At 44.2% G+C, this 19,662-nt stretch overlaps 1 protein-coding gene and 1 long non-coding RNA gene across 7 annotated transcripts in view; one reads left to right on the forward strand and one right to left on the reverse strand.

The window, feature by feature from the left end:
• Window positions 1–19,662, reverse strand: part of LOC309626139 (uncharacterized protein) — a 65,084-nt gene that overhangs the window by 21,273 nt on the left and 24,149 nt on the right. For 5 of the 6 annotated variants that reach the window (XR_014242976.1, XM_082386648.1, XM_082386647.1 and 2 more), the window contains exon 1: window positions 14,024–15,254. The exons of the other annotated variant lie outside the window; for it this stretch is intronic. Coding sequence is in view for 4 of the 5 variants with exons in the window: in XM_082386648.1 (XP_082242774.1) it covers window positions 14,024–14,126 (103 nt within the window). In the remaining variant the exon portion in view is untranslated. Of the gene's footprint in view, window positions 1–14,023; window positions 15,255–19,662 lie in introns of those variants that run through there. 6 annotated transcript variants of the gene reach the window in all.
• The window catches only part of LOC309626450, a 32,252-nt gene continuing 14,702 nt past the window's right edge, over window positions 2,113–19,662 (forward strand). The window contains exon 1 of the long non-coding RNA XR_014243201.1: window positions 2,113–10,194. This is a non-coding gene — a long non-coding RNA (uncharacterized lncRNA). The remainder of the gene's footprint in view (window positions 10,195–19,662) is intronic.

The raw sequence follows: 19,662 nt of genomic DNA on the forward strand, positions 1-19,662 counted from the left end.
CTTTCTCTCTCCCACAAAAGCTTTACAGGCAGACCTCCTTTTACCGTACTTTGCTTTTTTGCACTTTACAGATCTTGTGTTTTTTACAAATTGAAGGTTTGTGGCAACCCTGCACCGAGCAAGTTTCTGGGAGCCATTTTTCCAATAGCATTTGTTCACTTCCTATCTCTGTGTTACATTCTGGTAATTCAGTATTTCAAACTTTTTCCTTATTACTATATTTGTTATGGTGACCTGTGATCAGTGGTCTTTGATGTTACAATTGTGAATGTTTAAAATGCCCGTATAAGATGATGAACTTAACCCATAAATGCGGTGTGTGTTCCCACTGTTCCACTGACCTGCCACTCTCCATCCCTCTCCCTCCCTCGCCTCGGGCCTCCCTTATTCCTTGAGACACAACAGTATTGAGTTTAGGTCAATTAATAACCTACCATGGTCTCTAAATGTTCAAGTGAAAGGAAGAGTCGCCTGTCTCTCACTTCCGATCAAAAGAGAGAAATGATTCAGCTTAGTGAGGAAGGCATGTCCAAGGAAGACTGGCCAAAATCTAGGCCTCTTGCACCAAACACTTAGTCAAGTTGTGAAGGCAAAGGAAAACTTCTTGAAGGAAATTAAAAGTGCTACTGCAGTGAACACATGAATAATAAGAAAGTGAAACAGCCTTATTGCTGATACGGAGATAGTGTTAGTGGTCTGGATAGAAGGTCAAACCAGTCACAACGTTCCCTCGAGCCAAAGCCTAATGCAGAGCAAGGCCCTAACTCTCTTCTGTTCTGTGCAAGCTGAGAGAGGTGAGGAAGCTGAGGAAGGAAAAGTGTGAACTTGCACGTGGCACTTAGCCTTTCTGGGCCCCACTTTCTTCATCTGTGAGATGAGGTTAATCACACTACTTAACACCCCGTTCCTGTGAGTGTTAAAGTGTGTGCAAAGCCCGCGTGGTGCCTGGCACAGTTCAGAGAGTCAATAAATATTAGAAATAGTTATTCCTTCTCTCTCCCCTGCCTCCTGGACTCATGGTGCTGCTTTATTGCTGCTGAAATTTTAATAGCTTAAGATATCTTAATATTGAAATGTGGAACCTGGGAAATACTATATTTTTATAGAGACAGAAGTAAATCGAGTTAATCTTTTTTCACATGGCTATTTACACATTTTCTAAATATCCTGATTGATGGGGAAGGGAGATCTGGAAAAGGAATTGGAGACTTTGCCCTAATCAACCTGGGCCTTGAGCTTTGGTTCCAGATGCTGTTATGACTCTCTGAGTGCTCAGGCCAGGGAGCAGACGTGGTTTTACAAAATTATCTTCCCAAGGTGCAAAGACCGCAGCTTTGGAGACGACCTGTGAGTCAGCAACAGGAGTGAACTGTGAGTAGAGAGACCATCACTGATAAGGAAGGGATGACTCAATGAACTAGTCTTCGATTAGGTATGACGATCTGAACGAAATACCACTTAGGTGAGTATTTTGTGCCAAGTTGTTGGGGAGAGGGGACAGAAGTCATTAAGACTATGAAGTGGGATGAGACTTCCCTGGTGGTCCAGTGATTAAGACTCTGTGCTTCCAATGCAGGGGGTGTGGTTCGATCCCTGGTTGGGGAACTAGGATCCTACATGCTGCATGGCCAAAAAAAAAAAAAAAAAAAAGGCTATGAAGTGGGAGCTTTCTTCCTGAGGGAACTCAAGAGGCGCTCCAGCAGACACCCACGCGCCCCTTTCTGCCAAACCCCTTCAGCCCTCAGTTCCTTTTTTGCTCCAAGAATCATCCTCTTGGGGAAACATTTACTCACTTTACTCATTACAGACACTCTCCTTTTTTTCTTCCCCAAACCACACTTATAAATGCCAGGGCTCAGGAAAAGAGTCTCTCCCTTCTCTGCTTCCCCAGAGTTAACAGAACTACAAGGACCCACCTTAGGAGACCACATGAATCCCACAGGCATTTCCCAGAAAGATTCTGGCCCATCCTATTTATAAAAGAGTCACAAAAGGAATCCCATGTTGCGTGCAGAATGAACAGGTTTCATGCTGGATGGATCACCATCTGCTTGGGGTGTCCACACCGGGCACAAATGAACCCCCTTATTTCCCTCCGAGCCCCAGCTGGTCTGGGTGTTTTCCGTCTCAGCTGTCGGCACCCTGCTTGGATCAAGGCTTAGTGTCTACTTGATCGTTTCCAAAATGCCAACTTGACCAATTCCAAGTGAATCTTTAACTTTCAAGGAGCCCTCGACCAAATGCACGTCCAAAGTTAGACCTGTAGCCATCCAGCAGATCCACAGACATGGTTGGCTCAGCCCTCCTTCTGCAGCTGGAGCGCTCTCCCTGGGCCCTGCATCCTCCCCAATAAACATCCAGGCGGAAGGTAGGGATTGAAGGAATAAGAGGGACCTGCCAGGCCCAAGGCCCATGGAAGAGACAGGGAAAGCAAGAGGAAGGGAGAGATTAGGAAAGAGATCCCAAAAAGAGAAAGAGGAGGGAGGGGGGAGATGGAGACTGGATCAGAGGACACAGAAAGACACAGAGAAGGGGGGAGAAAGACAAAGGAGAGAGAGAAAGTCAGAGGAGCCAGGGGAGCATGGCAGACAGCTCGGGAGGGCTGGGGGTTGCCATGCCATAACTTGTCCTAATTCTTGAGCGCCTACTGTGTGCCAGGATCTGTTGTAGACCCTTGAGGATACAGTGGTCAAGAAGACAAGCTCTTTCCTCAAGGAGTTTATATTCCCGTGGATGACTGATGACAAATAAATTAGTATATAATAAAAGTTGTTAAAGAAAAATAAAGCAGGTGATGGTCTACTCTCAAATAGAAGCTAGTTTCACTCAGAATCTTCTGACTCCTAGTCTAGTGCTATCGTGTTAATGTGAAAGACAAAATGCCCCAGACAATGAAGGAAATGCTTTTATTCAGGTTATTGCAGTGGGGAGAATGTTCATTAAGGAGGAATGTCTCAAAGAAAAGGAAGGGGCCTGTGGTTTCATACAGGCAGGTAAACAAGGGAGTCATCCTGAGCCTTACAGGAGCCTTGAGGGAGGATGGAGATGGGTCTTGTCTTAAAATATTTGAGGGTGGTGATCCTTTGAGGTTTAGCCTCTGGAACACAAAAGATGGGGGATTTTGAAAAGCCAAAGGGTAGGGGGTTTCTTAAGCATTGCTGTGTTCCGGAAGCACAGGGCTCAGGTAAAATTCAACTAATATCTAATCACTAATTAGATCACTGTCAATAATATCATCCTACCTCCATTATTCTAAAAACTAAATGTGATCGCTTCTCTGTGCTTATTACCTGCCCTTTAACTTTGGAGTTCCTTCAAGCATCACACAGGCCCTTTGTGACCTGATTCTTCCCTGCTCCCAATTAGCTGAAGTGGGAAAGCACAGGGAAAGGCACACAGGAGAGGATCTTCTGGGCCAGGCTCGCCCATCACCTCCGCACATCTGCCACTGGCCAGAACTCAGTCATGTGGCCACACCTACCTTCAAGGGTGGCTGGGAAGTATAATCCAGCTGTGGGCCCAGAAAGAAGGAGAAAATGGATGTCAGTGGTCACAGCTAGCTCGCTTTGTCACGTGTACTTTTCAGGCTGTTTTCTCTCTCTCTAGGAACATCCCTCCTTCCTGGCCCTTCTCTGATTATATGGCACCTGTGCACCCTCCCAGAGTCATGTAAACATGCTGTCCTTTAGGAATTCTTTCTTGACCACCAGCGTGGGTCAGGTACCCACCACATGCCTCTGTAGCACCCAAGGATCTGTTACAATACCAATCACGGTGATCTATAACTATTTATTTTCTCATCAGTCTCCTTACACTAGACCTCGAAGTCCCTGGCATTAGAGACTGCCTTTTGTCTCCCCGCCCTTGATGCCTGGCACTGCCGGGCACTGGATCGGTGATGCATAACATCTGTCAAACACATGAATGGACCCTGGTTTGCTTCTAAACTGCCAGGATAATTTCAACTGAAAAAAGACCAGAGGGTCGCCTCATAACCCCAATGGCAGGTTTCATTTGAGATCTGGGCCTGGATCAGTTCTCACAGTGGGGTCCCCCAAGAAGACACTAAGCATTGTTGATGTTAGGGGTGCAAAGAGAGCTCAGATGCCTTATTTTGAGTTCAGCCCACTAACCATCTTTCACTGCCCAATTAGCCCTTAGAGAGAAAAGAGAACTGTGGCCTCCGCTTCCTGGCAGGTGAGGACAGATGTATCGGGCGCCCATTGTGTGAGTTGGGCGAGGACTGTAGCTGGCTTGGAAGGAAGACAATGAGCTGGAATGGCCCCTGTTTGCATGGTATCTGAGTAGTCAAGTAAACAGTTACACAGTGACACACGGGCACAGCTTCAGCGATCCCCACACCGTTCCCCGCCAGTTTGAGTCAAGACCAAAGACAGTAAAATCTTATTAACACAGGAGAGAAAGGCTGAGTCATTTCCATAATGACTGGCTCACGGCAGGAATCATTACCAAGCCTGAGGATGAGAAAATGGCCTCTTTTCATGTCGGGTTATTGGCTGGAGTCTCATCTTCACAACTTCTGAAGAAGGAATTATATGGCTCACACATTCAAGAACCAAAAAAAAATGGGAAGATTACCTCATGGCACATGAGTAACCAGACCACAGAAGTGACTGGGACCTAAGGCCTGAGGGGGCAGAGCAGCTGCCCACAGCTACTTAGGGCTCCTACTCCACGGCCACTGAGTTCTCTCCTGTGAAGTCCTAGGTTTGTGCATTGGTTAAGCAGGAACATTGAGCAGCCCAAGTGATAATGATGATGATTATAGCTTACATTTATTAAAACTTAAAATGTACTAGGCACTAAGCTGGGGGATTTACACATGCTATCTCATTTCATCTTTGCAATCACTCTATAAAATATATACTACATACCCTTATCATTTTAGGTGGGAAACATACTGTGGGGAGGATGCTGAAAAACTCAGCTCCAGACACCCTGACCTTTGTTTTCCTAAGATCATGTCTAGTTGTTTCCCACCTCTGGGCCTTTGCACGTGCTGTTTCTTCTGTCTCTGCCACATACTTTGCCCAGATCCTCCCCTGGGTTTACTCCTTACCTCATTCAGGCCTCTGCTCAAATGCCACCTTCTCCAGAGAGGTTTCCCTAATTTTTCCACATAAAATCGTCCCCGACTCCCACCTGCTGTTCTCTATCTCATTACCCTCCTTTGTCTTTCTTCATAGCATTTAACAGTAATCGAAATGATACCATAGATTTATGAGTCTCCAGAGCCTTGAAGAGAGCCTGGCACATAGTAGGAGCTCAATAAATATAGGTTGGGTAAATGAATAAACAAAGTCCCTGGAGAGCAGGACCACCTCAGCACCTGCCCAGGGCACACAGTTCTCAATAAGAACCAACAAAAGGAGAAGGAAGAAGGAGGGGAGCAGAAAAGTCCTATTCGGATTCCAATTTAACTGTTTATTTAGTTTTTCTTGTGCATCAAACTTAGTGACCCACAGTATCTCATTCAATTCTCATATTCTGTGAAGTAGGTAATTTTAGTGAGAAAGGGGAAATATAAGAATAGTGGGCAGAAACACATTTGCATCAATTCCTTGGTAAACTCTTTATCTATAACAGGAAATAGCGTGTTATTAAAAAAAAACAGATTCCCAATTGCTTATCTTTATGTAGCCCAAACCACAGAATTTTGTGTTTATTTTTTTATGATTCAGCTTCATGAAACTTGCAGGCTATTTAATTTATTGTGTTTACTTTTACTATTACTTCAAGATAAAAGATTTGTTTCTAACATCTACCCTTCCCTCAACTCAGCTTTTAGAATTTCTTCCATGGTTTACGTGTATGGATTCAATTCTCTGGATGCCTGTGAGTTTCCTCCATAAATTGTTTTGTCAACTTTTATGGAGAAGGAGCCTGAGTTTTTCTAAAGATGTGTCCAAACTAAAATATCATTTTATAATAGCATTACAACAGCATTTCAATCACTTGATCATTTTAATCACATATTGGAACAGTGACCTGACAAAATCTTGCAGGGTCCTAATCTGAAATCCCAGGAGCCCCTGACACCACCCCCCGACAAAAAATCCTCCCTGCTTATTAAAAGAAAGCATTCTTCAGTGGGTTGGGCCTCTCCTTGCCTCCTCGCCTAGCAAGGCACAGGTTGATTGGTTGGTCTGTGGTTAAACCTGAACTTATGCAATGAGGATGTGGCTACTGTTGCAGGGTTCTGCAAAGTTAGGGAATCTGATGAGGTCTGGGCTTTGAGCCGGGTCCCAGTTTATGTAACAAGCCCCAATCTGACAGCTCCCTAGGCCAAATGGCCAGCTGGTGACCCTGACTGGTCTCTCCATCCCTCCTTCTGTGTACCAGGAGGAGCCCATAAATCCGGGGGGTGGGGTTAGGATTAGGGTCAGAGGTCACCCTATTACACCTCAGATCCACTTAGTGCTGAAGCAGTCCATGGGCTGCTTTTCAGAGGTGCCGGGAGCTCTTAAAGGGATAGTAATGCTGAAATAATAACACATCCCTGACCAGAGGCACTTAACCCCTGAAAAATGTCAAGGAGAATGGAAATGGTAAACCAGTGTCACTTCAGAGAGATACCTTGGGTGCTCATTCCCCTCTTTGTGACCTGATGAAGAGAAAAGAAATGTGCATACGCTGTTGAGCCCCAATTCTCACCTACTACATGAAGCTTCACAGGAGGAAATTTTGGGGAGACCCCTTCCCCTTCGAACCCTCCTGCTATGTCTACCAGAGTTATCCCTTCCTGTAAACAACTCCTCTCCACATTATCCAAAACGTACTTCTGATTAAATATTTGTCTAGGGCGGGAGTTGAGCCTGAGCAGGTGTTTTTTAGTTAAATGAGCTAACATGACGGCCCTGCAGCATGCGGGATCTTAGCTCCCTGACTAGGGATCGAACCCTCGGCCCTGCGGTGAAAACACAGAGTCTTAACCACTGGACCACCAGGGAAGTCCCGCATGACATAGCATCTTATGGCTTATGACATGGGTCAATCCTTAACCCTAGGTATTCTTACTACCATTTTTTTAAGTGGGAAAACCAAGGCGCATAGGAGTTAATAACTTGTCCGAGAACATATATCAAGATGAAGATTGCAATTTGAATTCCAATCACTTTCGACATCATATTACAAGCAAGCAGGAATAATGAAAGCAAGCCTAAGCAAACCCGGCTTTCTCGGGGTGGAGACCCCTACTGCCAATGCTAGACAGGGTGCCACACTTCAGAGTTTACAAAGCATCCTCAGGCTCTTGTCCAGACAATGACACAGGGGCGTTACTGGATCACAGCCTCCAGCCCACTGAAGGCAGGGGTAAACGCCAACACACTCTGGTAGCCTAGAGGGCAAATTCAGAATGCCCCCGTAATTGGTTTTCATAATGACGCTCTTAAGTCAGCAGCGCAAATGGGACCCAATTTCCATTGCACTCTTATTTCAGAAAGCAGTGAGTACACAAGGGATTGGGGAGAATCTTCCATCAAAAATGTTTAACACAAGCGTTGAGTTTCTCAAAGGATAGGACTTAAATACTTCAATACTTGATTTCTCTGAAATGCCTCATCCCCTGATGGTCCCAGATAAATGAGGTGTTACCATATGTACCTACTAATGTTCCAAACCTAAGTTCCAGCACAATAATTTTTTTAAAAAATCTATTCAAAGTTGCCACTAAACAACGAAAAAATTTACAAACTTCCCACAAGCCTAAAGTATTTTATTCTATTAAAACAAAAATAAAGTCTTCTTTTTCCCAGTAAGCCTCCAAAATTCTCAAATTGTTGGCAATGAATTACATATTGATGTGACTTACTGCTTTCGTATGGTCAGTGCAACATTTTACTCTTTTTCATGCCCATGCACCATATTTTCAGTGAGTGCCAAAGAAATAAACATATTTTCTGGAGTAAATATGTTTAAAATAAAATATGTTCCCAATTCTTAGGGCCGTGAGAGAGAGGAGAAGTCCACAGACCAGCACCCAGTTCCCCACAGCTGGCGGCCAGCCCGCAGGGGCCCGCTGGGGAAGGAGACAGGTTTGGCATCTTATCAGATTCAGAGTTCTGATTGCTCTCCTGGACCGACATGCTCGTTGCTGAATCAAGTCAATACTTACTGCCTAAAATGACTCTCAGATTGTCCCTTACCTAAAAATAAGCAACACATTCTTGGGGCCTGCTGGACTACTCCTTCAGGGACAGGGAAGGATTACCAATAGCAAACAGACCATAAAGAATGCTGAGAGACTACAAATAAAGATGCATTTTGATTACTTTATGAGTCTGCTGTGCATCACACACGCGACTCCTGTTGGTATGTTGCTGCTCACACAAACACAGCTGCCCTGCAGCAAATCAGAGGCGTGTCCTCCCTCAGGAACGCCTCAGGTGTCACATGAGAGGGAGCCACTTTGAGCTTGAGATGTCATAAGTAATGTGCCTGGCTGATCAGGGGAGGAGGCCGATCCCCGTGACTCTCTGTCGATTTTTCCTTTGGGCCAGTTCCTTCTAACCCACAAGGAGGCCCAGCAAGGATCCTCTACAGCTGGTTGAGGCTGGGCCCAGGCTGTTCAGAGGTAGACCTGGGGCAACAGTACTGAAGCCTGGATATAATATTCCTGAGGTCATGAAGGGTTATGACTTGAGACCCATGGAGCTTCAAAGCGCCCACTGGGGTGCCTCCTGTCGAGCTTACGAGAGCTTTTCCCCTTGGAGGACTGCTCATTCCTCCTTACTCTGTCGGGGTAATGGAGCTGGGAACCCCTGCATCTGAGCCGCCTTCAAGGAAAGATCCCAGAAAGGAATCACTGTTCTTCCCAAGTTCCTCGCCTTGATTGCTAACTCTGCCCCAATTCTCCCGGCCATTCTTCCATCTGGACCAGCACTATGGCTGCCACCACGGGCCCCCCCCCCCCACGGGGACTTACCTGGCCAGGTGTGAGCAACACATTCCTCACACCTGAAACAGGGTGTTTTTAAAAATTACAAAGATTAAAATAAATAGAAATCAACTAAGAGCAAAGTATCTACAAATGGAGAGTGCTACCGAGCACAGGGTTTTTCTGGAATAACCAGCATCTAGACATACATTGTCTGGGCTGCTGACACCGATTCTGGTCCTGGCTTCTTCCCTTACTTCAATAGCCCCTGAGAGACCACATCCCAAAGCCCAGTTTTCAGTCCAGAAAGATTATAGATAGAGTTTGGGGGAAGAAGAAGGAGTCCAGTCAAGTCCCAGTTTGAACAATAGATTTGCTTGAGGGGAATAACAGAAATGCAGAAATAGGAGACACCAACGGAGATGTCCCATCCACAGGCAACCAGTCTCTCAATTCCTCTCATCTCACAATGGCTTTTATGTGACGTTCATTCATTCCACAAACATCTCCTAAGCACCTACTGTATGCCAGGGCCTGGGTTAGGCACTGTTGGTGGAAATAAATAAGGTTCAGCTCCTGCCTTTGAGAAGCTCAGATCTAAAGGGAAAGTCACTGTAATCTCTGGATTATTTTACCAGCTTTCTATCTAGTTTTCCTACTTCTCAACTTTTCCCCTTCAGTACATTCTCAGAATAGTAATCAGGGGGATCTCATTAAAACTTAGTCACATCTTGTTATGTATTTGCTACCATGTCTTTCCATCTCACTTACAATTAAACCCAGCTTCTTTATAATGGCCTAACAGCTGAATATAATCTGACCTCCCTATTGCCTCTCATCCATTACAGCTGCCCAGGCTGCTCCTGCCTCAGGATCTTTGCCCTTACACTTTCTTCTTCCTTGAATTATCCTTTCCCACATAATCCCCTGGATCATTCTGCTACATACTTCAGATATGCCCTTAAATGCTATCTTTTCAGGGAGGTCTTCCCTAAATCACTGCTATGGACTGAATGGTGTCCCCTCCAAAATCATATGTTGAAGCCCTAAATGCTTATGTGACTACATTGGAGGTAGGGCCTTTAAGGAGGTGATTAAGGTTAAGTGAGATCATAAGAGTAGAGCCCTGATTTGACAGAACTGGTGCCCTTATAAGTAGAGGTGGAGACATCAGAGCTCTCTCGCCACCATGTGAGGGCACAGAAAGAAGGCAGCCATCTGCAAGCCAGGAAGAGAGCCCTCACCAAAACCTGACTGTGCTGGTACCCCGACCTCAGACTTCTGGCTCCAGAACTGTGAGAAAATGCATTTCTGTTGTTAAGCCACCCAGTCTCTGGTGTTTTGTTATGGCAGCCTGAGCTAATTAATATACTCTCCTACCCTACTTAAAATTTTAATTTCTGTATCACCTCCTAACTTTGCTCCTTTATTTGTAGCATTTATCATAGTCTAATATACTACCTATTTTGTTTATTGTTTGTCTTCCAGCACCATATAATATGAATGAGAACATAAAAGTTTTTTTAAAAAAAAGAGCAAGATAGTCATGTACAGGGAAAGTCTAAGGGAGAATGTGGCAGTTGTCCCCCACCCCAGCCCCAGGGAAGCAGACTCTGAGATGGAGCTGAGCACGGAGGGTGCCCTCGGAAGCAACATCTGTGAAAGGGCAGAGGAGGAGGAAGGATGAGCAGAGGGAGAGGTTCAGCTGCAATGTAGGCCTGATGACAGTGTCAGTGACCCACAGGGAGCTCTAGAAAGGCCCTTCAGAGTTAGGCTGAGATCACTTCACACTCTGCACTGATCAACCACTGGCTGCGGGCCGCCAGAAAGGGGCATGACTTGGGCAGCTGGGGCAAGCCCTGGGGAGCTGGACTGCTGATGGCTGTCTGCCGACAGCACTTCCAGCAGCCGGGGCAACAAGCCCAGCGATTAGGGGGATCAGGGTGGTGTATTGCAGTGCCCAGCACAGCACCCAGAGGGCTCTGAGAGCAGGGAGGGGAGGAAGAGACTGCCCGGAAGAATCGTGAAGGCTTCACTGAGGAGAGTCCCAGCTGATGAGACGCGCTTTCAGGCAGGTCCCAGCTGATGAGATGCGCTTTCAGGCAGGTCCCAGCTGATGAGATGCGCTTTCAGGCAGGTCCCAGATGATGAGACGCGCTTTCAGGCAGGTCCCAGATGATGAGACGCGCTTTCAGGCAGACAAAGAGGGGCGTAAATTTGAGCTACATGCACATGGGTTATTGTTGCATGGTGGACTGGGGAGGGGGTGTTGAGGGGAGGTGAGAGGTTAATTGTCTCCTCACCCACCATGAAGACCTGACGTCATCCCCTCTGTGTGAAGCGGGGGGAGCCTCAGCTTGTTCCATGAACACTAGATGAGCAAAACTATGTGGGTAAACAGTAAACTCCTGTGGCCAGAAAGAAATCAAATCATGATCGGCTGGTGAGTAACTCAACAGGATTTTTCAATCTGCAAGTATTTCGTCTGTTAATAAACAACAGTACCTGTGTAGTGGCTGCCGCACTTCCTGCCCCACGGTGCTGCCAAAGTCCAGCAGTTGCAATGGACGCCGAGGAATGGGCCCTGCACCCCTGACTGAGCAGCTCGTTCTCTGTGTGATCTTAGCTCGGTCACTTCACCTCTTGGGGTCCATCATCTGTAAAGCAGAGCTAACACCCTCTTCCCAGGGTTCGGTGGCTTAGAGGCAATACCGTATCTAAAGCTGTGCTGTATGCGGTGGCCCCCTGGTACTGCTCTGCTGCCCTGGACAGCTCACGAGGGCTGCAGCAAGTGCCCCCAGCATGCTTTGAGGCCACCGCTGATCTTGGCCGCTCTGTCACCAAGACACCATTAGGGCCAGAGCAAGCCCGAGGACATCGTTACATAAGCGGTCTGCTCAGACAAGGCCGGGACTGGTAATGAGCAGAGACGGGGAAATGAGCAGCCTTGGTCTCTCTCCTCTTGAGGGCCCTGGGCTGGGGTTAGGGATGGTTGCTTAGCGACAGCCCTAATTCATCCAGGGGACCGTGGAGCCAAGGCCCCCAGTTCCCACCAGGGAAGGAGTGCTGAATGCCTCAGTGCCAGTCAGAGCTCTCATTTGTGAGGATTTATTTGGACACTTTTTCCTGAAGGGGGTTTTATTCTGAGGTAAACTAGGGACATTCCTCTGATGGGAATTACCACTGGGATGAAAGAAGAGCTATGAGAGATGGTGGGGGGGGGGGGGAGAGGGTGGGAGCTGCAACTTGGGGCTCCTGCCCACCCTATTCATGGAGCAAATTATTCCGGAACAGAGGCAGGATGACCAAAGAGAAGCTGCACAAATGGGCCTTTGTTTCATACTTGGCAGGGAGAGTGCAGGAGTCCTTTTTCTCTTTTTTTAAAAAAATTAATTTATTAATTAACTTATTTTTGGCTGCATTGGGTCTTTGTTGCTGCATGTGGGCTTTCTCTAGTTGCAGCGATCGGGGTCTACTCTTCATTGCAGTGCTCGGGCTTTTCATTGCGGTGGCTTCTTTTGCTGTGGAGCACGGGCCCTAGGCATGTGGGCTTCAGTGGTTGCAGCACGTGGGCTTCAGTAGTTGTGGCTCACAGGCTTAGTTGCTCCGCGGCATGTGGGATCTTCCCGGACCAGGGCTCGAACCCATGTCTCCTGAATTGGCAGGTGGATTCTTAACCACTTCGCCACCAGGGAAGTCCCCTTTTTCTCTTTTTAAGTCTTCCTAAGTCCCAGCCATTGTGCTGCCCCCGGACGCGACCGGCTCCTGAACCCCTCAGAAGTGGGGTTGAAGGAGATGAGTCAGATTGCCTGCAGGCACCTGCCCTGGTTTGTGAGTCAGGAATTTCTGGACTGTTCCCATTGAGCTGCCTCCCAGAGCTGTCCTGTCCCATCCACTCTGGGGAGGGAACACACCGTTTAGTCCTGCAGTTGCTTTTGCAGGTTGAAAGCACTAAGCAGTAAGGCCATAACAGTCTGATTTTCCATAAGATTAAAAGAAATGAGCTGCAGCGTTTAAAGAAAACATGATTTCCTCGGTCAGTTGCTTAAATGCTTTTCAAGGAGGAAAGCAATGAAAGAAGCAGAGCTAATCAGAGCAGCCTGGCTTGTTTTAAATTCATCTCACAATGCAAGTTTACAACTAGAGGACTCTTAAGGGCAACTAACTGAATAAATCAACTTTCAGTGAACTTCTAAGTGGATAAAAAAAAACCATAAAGCATTCAATTGCACAGTAAAACCCCGCCTTGAAGCTAGAAGTATGCCTAGCCCACTGGGACATGTCCTGGTAGCACGGGTCCTGGCAGCCCTGCCCTCAGCAGGTACGGTGCTCTGCTCTCCCTGCTCAGGGTGGAATTTATACCCATTCAGCTGGGACTGTCCCTGATGGATATCAGTCTGATCTGTAGGCACCAGGTGAGCTGAAACTGCCCTAAAGTTCACAGCTGCTACCTGAGCCTTTTTCATTTTTTTTAAATAATGTCCAACAGCCTGATATACAAAATCAAAGACTAGTCTGTGTCATGGAGCGATGAGCCTTTTCTAGTTTCCTTCTCCTGTAGTCTAGAAATCCAAAATGCCTTCTTGAGGAATTTCCTCCTCTCCTTTCTTAAAAATCCCAAGGAAAAAAAAAATCGTCTGGGGTTCAGGATGGTGGAGTGGAAGGACATGCTCTCACTCCCTCTTGCGAGAGCACCAGAATCACAACTAACTGCTGAACAATCATCGACAGGAAGACACTGGAACTCACCAAAAAGATACCCCACATCCAAAGACAAAGGAGAAGCCACAATGAGATGGTAGGAGGGTTGCAATCACAATAAAATCAAATCCCATAACTGCTGGGTGGGTGACTCACAAACTGGAGAACACTTATACCATAGAAGTCCACCCACTGGAATGAAGATTCTGAGCCCCACGTCAGGATTCCCAAGCTGGGGGTCTGGCAACGGGAGGAGGAATTCATAGAGAATCAGACTTGAAGACTAGCGGGATTTGACTGCAGGACTTCAACAGGACTGGGGGAAACAGAGACTCCACTCTTGGAGGGCACACACAAAGCAGTGTGTGCATCGGGACCCAGGGGAAGGAGCACTGACCCCATAGGAGACTGAACCAGACCTACCTGCTAGTGTTGGAGGGTCTCCTGCAGAGGTGGGGGGTGGCTGTGGCTCACCCTGGGGACAAGGACACTGGCAGCAGAAGTTCTGGGAGGTACTCCTGGGCATGAGCCCTCCTGGAGTCTGCCATTAGCCCCACCAAAGAGCTGGGTAGGCTCCAGTGTTGGGTTGCCTACGGCCAAACAACCAACAGGGAGGGAACCCAGCCACACCCATCAGCAGACAAGTGGATTAAAGTTTTACTGAGCTCTGCCCACCAGAGCAACAGCCAGCTCTACCCACCACCAGTCCCTCCCATCAGGAAACTTGCACAAGCCTCTTAGATAGCCTCATCCACCAGAGGGCAAACAGCAGAAGCAAGAAGAACTACAATCCTGCAGCCTGTGGGGGAAAAAAACACATTCACAGAAAGATAGACAAGAGGAAAAGGCAGAGGGCTCTGTACCAGATGAAGGAACAAGATAAAACCCCAGAAAAACAACTAAATGAAATGGAGATAGGCAACATTCCAGAAAAAGAATTCAGAATAATGATAGTGAAGATGATCCAGGACCTCGGGAAAACGAATGGAGGCAAAGATCGAGAAGATGCAAGAAATGTTTAACAAAGACCTAGAAGAATTAAAGAACAAACAAACAGAGAGGAACAATACAATGACTGAAATGAAAAATACACTAGAAGGAATCAACAGCAGAATAACTGAGGCAGAAGGACGGGTAAGTGACCTGGAAGACAGAATTGTGGAATTCACTGCCGTGGAACAGAATAAAGAAAAAAGAATGAAAAGAAATGAAGACAGCCTAAGAGACTTCTGGGACAACATTAGACGCAACAACACTCGCATTATGCGGGTCCCAAAAGGAGAAGAGACCAGAGAAAATATTTGAAGAGATTATAGTCGAAAACTTCCCTAACATGGGAAGGGAAATAACCACCCAAGTACAGGAAGTGCAGAGAGTCCCAGGCAGGATAAACCCAAGGAGAAACATGCTGAGATACATAGTAATAAAATTGACAAAAATTAAAGACAAAGAAAAATTATTGAAAGCAACAAGGGGAAAACGACAAACAACATACAAGGAAACTCCCATAAGGTTAACAGCTGATTTCTCAGCAGAAACTCTATAAGCCAGAAGGAAGTGGCATGGTATATATAAAGTGATGAAAGGGAAGAAACTACAACCAAGATTACTCTACCCGACAAGGATCTCATTCAGATTCAGTGGAGAAACCAAAAGCTTTACAGACAAGCAAAAGCTAAGAGAATTGAGCACCACCAAACCAACTCTACAACAGATGCTAAAGGAACTTCTCTAAGTGGGAAACACAAGAGAAGTAAAGGACCTACAAAAACGACCCCATAACAGTTAAGAAAATGGTAATAGGAACATACATATCAATAATTATCTTAAACGTGAACGGATTAAATGCTCCAACCAAAAGACACAGGATCTCTGAATGGCTACAAAAACAAGACCCATAAATATGCTGTCTACAAGAGACCCACTTCAGACCTAGGGACACATACAGACTGAAAGTGAGGGGATGGAAAAAGATATTCCATGCAAATAGAAATCAAAAGAAAGCTGGAGTAGCAATACTCATATCAGATAAAATAGACTTTAAAATAATGTTACAAGAGACAAGGCAGGACACAACATAATAATCAAGGGATCAATCCAAGAAGAAGATATAACAATTATAAATATATATGCACCCAACACAGGAGCACCTCAATACATAAGGCAACTGATAACAGCTATAAAAAATGAAATCAACAGTAACACAATAATAGAGGGGGATTTTAACACCTCACTTACACCAATGGACAGATCATTCAAAGAGAAAATTAATAAGGAAACACAAGCTTTAAATGACACAATAGACCAGATAGATTTAATTGATATTTATAGGACATTCCATTCAAAAACAGCAGATTACACTTCTCAAGTGCACATGGAACATTCTCCAGGATAGATCACATCTTGGGTCACAAGTCAAGCCTCAGTAATTTTAAGAAAATTGAAATCATATCAAGCATCTTTTCTGACCACAACGCTATGAGATTAGAAATCAATTACAGGGAAAAAAAACTTAAAACTACAAACACATGGAGGCTAAACAATACGTTACTAAATAACCAAGAGATCACTGAAGAAATCAAAGAGGAAATCAAAAAATACCTAGAGACAAATGACAATGAAAACACGATGATCCAAATCTTATGGGATGCAGCAAAAGCAGTTCTAAGAGGGAAGTTTATAGCAATACAAGCCTACCTCAAGAAACAAGAAACATCTCAAATAAACAATCTAACATTACACCTAAAGGAACTAGAGTAAGAAGAACAAACAAAACCCAAAGTTAGCAGAAGGAAAGAAATCATAAAGGTCAGAGCAGAAATAAATGAAATAGAAACAAAGAAAACAATAGCAAAGATCAATAAATCTAAAAGCTGGTTCTTTGAGAAGGTAAGCAAAATTGATAAACCATTAGCCAGACTCATCAAGAAAAAGAGGGAGAGGACTCAAAACAATAAAATTAGAAATGAAAAAGGAGAAGTTACAACAGACACTGCAGAAATACAAAGCATCCTGAGAGACTACTATAAGCAACTCTATGCCAATAAAATGGACAACCTGGAAGAAATGGACAAATTCTTAGAAAGGTATAACCTTCCAAGACTGAACCAAGAAGAAGTAGAAAATATGAACAGACCAATCACAAGTAATGAAATTGAAACTGTGACGAAAAATCTTCCAACAAACAAAAGTCCAGGACCAGATGGCTTCACAGGTGAATTCTATCAAACATTTAGAGAAGAGCTAACACCCATCCTTCTCAAACTCTTCCAAAAAATTGAAGAGGAAGGAATACTCCCAAACTCATTCTCTGAGGCCACCATCACCCTGATACCAAAACCAGACAAAGATACTACAAAAAAAGAAAATTACAGACTAATATCCCTCATGAATATAGATGCAAAAATCCTCAACAAAATACTAGCAAACAGAATCCAACAACACATTAAAAGGATCATACACCATGAACAAGTGGGATTTATCCCAGGAATGCAAGGATTCTTCAATATACACAGATCAATCAATGTGATACACCATATTAACAAACTGAAGAATGAAAACCATATGATCATCTCAATAGGTGCAGAGAAAGCTTTTGACAAAATTCAACACCCATTTATGATAAAAACCCTCCAGAAAGTGGGCATAGAGGGAACCTACCTCAACATAATAAAGGCCATATATGACAAACCCACAGCCAACATCATTCTCAACAGTGAAAAACTGAAAGCACTTCCTCTAAGATCAGGAATAAGACAGGGATGTCCACGCTCGCCACTATTATTCAACATAGTGGCTGAAGTCCTAGCCACGACAATCAGAGAAAAAAAAGAAATAAAAGGAATACAAATTGGAAAAGAAGAAGTAAAACTGTCACTGTTTGCAGACGACATGATACTATACATAGAGAATCCTAAAGATGCCACCTGAAAACTACTAGAGCTAATCAATTAATTTGGTAAAGTTGCAGGATACAAAATTAATGCACAGAAATCTCTTGCATTCCTATACACTAATGATGAAAAATCTGAAAGAGAAATTAAGGAAACACTCTCATTTACCATTGCAACAAAAAGAATAAAATACCTAGGAATAAATCTACCTAGGGAGACAAAAGACCTATATGCAGAAAACTATAAGACACTGATGAAAGAAATTAAAGATGATACAAACAGATGGAGAGATATACCATGCTCTGGGATTGGAAGAATCAATATTGTGAAAATGACTGTACTACCCAAAGCAATCTACAGATTCAATGCAATCCCTATCAAATTACCAATGGAATTTTTTACAGAACTAGAACAAAAAATCTTAAAATTTGTATGGAGACACAAAAGACCCCGAATAGCCAAAGCAGTCTTGAGGGAAAAAAACGGAGCTGGAGGAATCAGACTTCCTGACTTCAGACTTTACTACAAAGCTACAGTGATCAAGACAATATGGTACTGGCACAAAAACAGAAATATAGATCATTGGAACAGGATAGAACTCCCAGAAATAACCCCACGCATATATGGTCAACTAATCTATGACAAAGGAGGCAACAATATACAATAGAGAAAAGACAGTCTCTTCAATAAGTGGTGCTGGGAAAACTGGACAGCTACATGTAAAAGAATGAAATTAGAACACTCCCTAACACCATACACAAAAATAAACTCAAAATGGATTAAAGACCTAAATGTAAGACAAGACACTATAAAACTCTTAGAGGAAAACATAGGAAGAACACTCTTTGACATAAATCACAGCAAGAACTTTTTTGATCCACCTCCTAGAGTAGTGGAAATAAAAACAAAAATAAAGAAATGGGACCTAATGAAACTTAAAAGCTTTTGCAAAGCAAAGGAAACTACGAACAAGATGAAAAAACAACCCTCAGAATGGGAGAAAATATTTGCAAACGAATCAATGGACACAGGATTAATCTCCAAAATATATAAACAGCTCATGCAGCTCAATTTAAAAAAAAAGAAAAAAACACAATCCAAAGATGGGCAGAAGACCTAAATAGACATTTCTCCAAAGAAGACATACAGATGGCCAAGAAGCACATGAAAAGCTGCTCAACATCACTAATTATTAGAGAAATGCAAATCAAAACTACAATGAGTTATCACCTCACACCAATTAGAATGGGCGTCATCAGGAAATCTACAAACAACAAATGCTGCAGAGGGTGTGGAGAAAAGAGAACCCTCTTGCACTATTGGTGGGAATGTAAATTGATACAGCCACTATGGAGAACAGTATGGAGGTTCCTTAAAAAACTAAAAGTGGAATTACCATATGACCCAGCAATCCCCCTACTGGGCATATACCCAGAGAAAACCATAATTCAAAAAGACACATGCACCCCAATGTTCATTGCAGCACTATTTACAATAGCCACGTCATGGAAGCAACCTAAATGCCCATCGACAGATGAATGGTTAGAGAAGATGTGGTACATATATACAATGGAATATTACTCAGCCATAAAAAGGAACAGAATTGGGTCATTTGTTGAGATGTGGTTGGATCTAGAGACTGTCATACAGAGTGAAGTAAGTCAGAAAGAGAAAAACAAATATCGTATATTAACGCATATATGAGGAACCTAGAAAAATGGTACAGATGAACTGGTTTGCAGGGCAGAATTTGAGACACAGATGTAGAGAACAAAAGTATGGACACCAAGGGGGGAAAGTGGCAGGGGATGCGGGTGGTGGTGTGATGAATTGGGTGATTGGGATTGACACGTATACACTGATGTGTATAAAATGGATGACTAATAGGAATCTACTGTATAAAAATATAAATAAAATTAAACTTTAAAAAAATCATGGGATGCAACAACCTCTATGCCCCTCAGTTGTTTCTCAACCGGAAGGAGAACCCTGTGTACAAACTCCTAAGGGAACCGGAGATGAGGGGAGTGAAGTATCATTATTCAGTCCCGTAATTTAGAGATGAATTAGTCTGAGGCCTGGAAAGTTTGTACGGTCACTGATGAGTTAGCAAACCTTATTAGCACTGAGAATCCATTACAAGAATAATGTGAGACCTTCCTCCTCACC

This window comes from Balaenoptera borealis (assembly GCF_965194805.1).
Source record: "Balaenoptera borealis genome assembly, chromosome: 1".
NCBI lineage: Eukaryota > Metazoa > Chordata > Mammalia > Artiodactyla > Balaenopteridae > Balaenoptera > Balaenoptera borealis.